We start from the raw sequence: 4,353 nt of genomic DNA on the forward strand, positions 1-4,353 counted from the left end.
GTTTAACATCCCAGAGACTGTTGACTTGCAATATTCTAAAGAACTATGGTTGCTTCATATAATTGTAATTTTTCAAAAATCCTCTAATAAGACCTACTCACAGGAAATAAAACTCTCGAATATCAAAGAGTGTCCATGACCCAAAGAATACTCAAGTGGCACTTCTACAAGAAGTTTCTACCATTAAGCAAAATACATCCCATGATTCTTTTTCAGAAGGATAACATCCCCAAGTTACTGCTAATGATTTTAAGAAATAGCTTATTTTAAATGCACGCACACTCAAAACCTCTGCACTATATATTAGACATTATCATATTCTGAGAAAAGAAAGATACGAGCAAAATGCAAAACCCCTCACTTATTTTTTTGAACTTTCATAAACAGGAATCATCTAGATAACCCTTTTTGTATTATTCCTATTATACTAAGAGCTAATATTTATTGATTCCTTACTATGTGACAGGCACATAGTAAAGCATTTTATATTTATTCTGTCATTCAAACTCCAAGACAGTCTTCTGAGGTAAGTACCAATATTATCCTCATTTTACAGACATGGAAGCTATGGCTACCAGATATTAAATAACTTGCCAAAGGCCACTAAGCTGGTAATAGGCAGAGCCCAAATTTGAAACACGACAGTCGGTTTCTAGAACTTGCGTTGTTAATCCATTTGCTCTACTGACTCAGAATCTGGGAAACAGGTAAAGTTGTATCATGACTTTCTCTTTTGTCTCTTCCCCATGCTCCAGGAGTCTCAATAAAGAAAAATGAATCTGGAACTGTCTAATCTATGCATTTACATCACTATCTTTATTATGCTACCTCCTTTAAAGAAAAGTATGGCTTAATAAATCAGTGCATTGTCTTCAATTTTCCTGTACTTGTTTTATACATAATTTCTCTTCCTTGTTTAGGTTTGCAGCTAGAAGACAATAAAACAAGCAATGGAGCCCTTATATGAGGAATACCTAGCAAATCACGGAACAATCATAAAACCTTATTACTGGCTAAGCTTCTCTCTAGATTGCACTAATTGTCCATACCATATTCGAACAGGTGAAGAAGCAAGAGTTTCCTACACAGAATTTTATCAGATTTTTGGATTCCCTTATGGGCCAACATATCCTCAAACAAAACACCTCACATTTTATGAACTAAAAACTTCTTCTGGTAGCCTGGTTCAAAAGGGCCATGCTAGCAGTTGCACAGGAATTGATACCCACCCGGAATCAATGCTATTCGAGACGAACGGTTATCTTGACTCAGCCATGTACAATAACGACTGCATCAGGCATATCATTCTGTATTCCAGCAACTCCCCTTGTAATGAAGCTAACCACTGCTGCATCAGCAAAATGTACAATTTCCTGAGAATGTATCCAGACATCACTCTTAGTATTTACTTTTCTCAGCTCTATCATACTGACACCGAATGTCCTGCCTCTGCGTGGAACCGCGAAGCTCTCCGGAGCCTGGCCAGCTTATGGCCTCAGGTCACTTTGAGTCCAGTAAGTGGTGGGATTTGGCATTCTCTCCTCAACAACTTTGTTAGCGGTGTCTCGGGATCACCAGTTTTCCATCCCATTTTAACTGGGAGGGCACTGACTGACAGGCAAAACGCATATGAAATCAATGCCATAACAGGAGTGAAACCTTACTTCACTGATGTTCTTCCCCAGACAAAAGAGCATCAGGCAGCTTTAGAGAGCTACTCCTTAAACAATGTCTTTCCTGGATGGTCTTTTCAAGTGACGAGTGGACAGCTGCAACCCAACCTAACTCCAGACCTCAGGGTTCCTGTTCTTTTTGTGCTAGTGCCTTTCAGAGACCTACCACCAGTTCAAGTGGGTCAAAACCCAAATAAACCCAGGAATGTCGTAAGGCACTTAAACATGCCTCAAATGTCATTCCAGGAAACCAAGGACCCAGGAAGACCTCCCACTAGAAGGCCAGTAGAAAGAGCGGAAATCACAGAACAGTATGCAAGTAGCAAGGAGGCAGATGAAAAGAAGAAGAACAAGAAGAAAGGGAAAAAATAAAGTCTACATTTCTACAGCATGAAACCAAACAATTATTAAAACAAGAGTACTTATTCGATAAGTCCAACAAAAATCTGGAAACTTTCTCTTAGGTCTGATCCAAGATGGAGATAAACTGGTGCACTAAAAGCAAAACCTGAATCATTTACCATGTCAACTATTATAAAGCTATGCTATTTTTAACATAACCCAAAATGTTTCCATAAGCAACTTGATCCCTCTCCTTTATTTTGAAAGCGACAGTATCAAAATGGAGCCATTAGTACCTTCCTAATACTTTGGTGCAGAAAGGGAATGTCATTATTCTAGCCTACCCACATCATCTCTTCACTATAAAAGCCCATGGACTAAATAGCTTCTTAAATTGGTTTCCGTAAAAAAATTTACTGTAAAATTGGAAAACAGCCTGAAGTTACTGACATTAAGTGCTGTTTGCAGAAGCAAACCAGTGATTTTCCATTAATTGTTAATTGTGGACAGAAGATTTTAGGCAGCTCATTTTTTTCTAAAGTGATTTAAAATAGTTTTGTGTGGGAAAAAGCTCTTCTGCTGATTGCATATATCTACAAAATTGATTTTTGAAACCTAGCCACCTGCTCCATTTGATCTTTCCCAGCTCAGACCTCTCCCTCCTGAGCAGATGATACAGGCAAGGCTATACAAGAGAATCTCCAAAGACTCCCTCCATCACATACCATACAAAACCCAGTCACTACTACTGATTTTCAAGTCTCCTCCTTTCCCTTTCTGTTGCCTTGTCTCATCAGAAAGATTGTGAATTCTTATCGGCCAAGCACCATCTCTCTCCCCTCTTTAGCTTTTCCCTTAGGATCTAGCACAGTCTCCAGGCAAAACATGGGTAGCAAGGCTGAATCTATCTCTCAATAACTTCACCAATCACTACTCCCAACATCCCTTCTCTACACAAGCCAACTGCCTGCTTAACCCGTCCTGCAAAGGACATCTTCCTTCTTGTTAGCATCCCTTCCCCCTTCTTCTAACACAGTTCCCTGGTGCATAATTTGTATGTTTTACTTCCCTTTTTTTCTGACCCCTTCCTCTGCACCAATGCATATTTGTGCCTTTTCTTAAACTATTCCTCCAAACACAATTCTTCTAGGAAGTACTCCTTGAGTGACACTCTGAGCACTTAAATGAAAACACTTTGCTTATGCTTAATGAATTCACATCTGCTGCTTCACTTCCTCTTGGAAATATGTAAAGATACATTACAAGAAAAATGTACGTTCATTTGTAACTAGCTATTAATTTTTTTCTGAATATATATAAGAAGTAGTCCTAAGCTAATACAAGAGTTACAGTAAAACACATAATAGTCCAAGAAGCAGAGGGGGAGGAGAAGGAGCAGGAAGAGAAGGAAAAGAAAAAAAATGTTTTAGGACTAGAAATTAGTATTGTGATTAAAATAAATGTGAATAAAATATTTCAAAGAAATTTTTATTGTTAGCCTGAAAATTTTAATAGAATTATTGAAATATAATTTTAGTACGGGTATATAGTGATTATTATTTAAAGAGGTACTGTTGAAGTTTATTATTAGATCATGAAATCCTGTGTCCACCATTTGGGATATTGAGTTAAAAAGACCCCCACATGACAAATTCAGCATCTCTGATCATTATTAAAACAAATTCAATTTGTTGCCATGAAATCTATCTTCAGAATGGTCAAAGAGACCACAACATGAATCAGACTGCAAAGGATCCAGTCAGAAACATGGTCTGAAATCTATGTTGAACTTACATTTCAAACATGAACCTGGATATCAACAGTATATAACAAAAGGAGAAGTTGCCAGAACTGTAAGGGGAAAAAGTGCCTTTGGCAGTTAAATTCTTGTACTGGTTAGACTTGGGGCTAGGAAGAAGGTTACTGACAGGTCATAAGTCCAGGTCAACATAGCCAAGCCTTAGACAAAAGACTGTTAAAAGAGCGTAAAGATATACCGCCCAGGACAAGTAATCTGTTTCTTCATTTGTAAAACGAAAAATATGAGCCACTTCATTTTTAAGTTTCCTTGCAGCTCTGTCTGCGATCAGAAGGCATGCAGCAAAGCAACACTTGCACGGAGTGAGATCCTACAGTGCATTAATCAGGTATTCTTGCTCCCTATACAACGGATTCTCGGTCATGTCAGGATGGCCCAGGGATTGAGGGGGAGAAGAAGTTGGGATGCTCCGTCCCTCTTCAGCAAACTGGCAATGGTGATATTGAAGAATATCATTGCTACCACACACATAGAAACTCCAAATAAATAAAATAGAAGTCAATAAATTAAAGCATCCAG

The 4,353-nt window shown here is 38.3% G+C and overlaps 1 protein-coding gene across 1 annotated transcript in view; it reads left to right on the forward strand.

Annotated features, from left to right (window-relative positions):
- The window catches only part of APOBEC4 (apolipoprotein B mRNA editing enzyme, catalytic polypeptide-like 4 (putative)), a 6,552-nt gene extending 3,202 nt beyond the window's left edge, over positions 1-3,350 (forward strand). Inside the window, exon 2 of the mRNA XM_012639988.1 lies at positions 921-3,350. Within this exon, the coding sequence (XP_012495442.1) occupies positions 951-2,045 (1,095 nt within the window). The 5' untranslated portion in view covers positions 921-950 and the 3' untranslated portion in view covers positions 2,046-3,350. The remainder of the gene's footprint in view (positions 1-920) is intronic.
- The last annotated feature ends 1,003 nt before the right edge of the window (positions 3,351-4,353 follow it).

The sequence above is a fragment of the Propithecus coquereli genome, unplaced genomic scaffold (assembly GCF_000956105.1).
Source record: "Propithecus coquereli isolate 6110/MARCELLA unplaced genomic scaffold, Pcoq_1.0 Scaffold146, whole genome shotgun sequence".
In the NCBI taxonomy this organism is placed as follows: domain Eukaryota; kingdom Metazoa; phylum Chordata; class Mammalia; order Primates; family Indriidae; genus Propithecus; species Propithecus coquereli.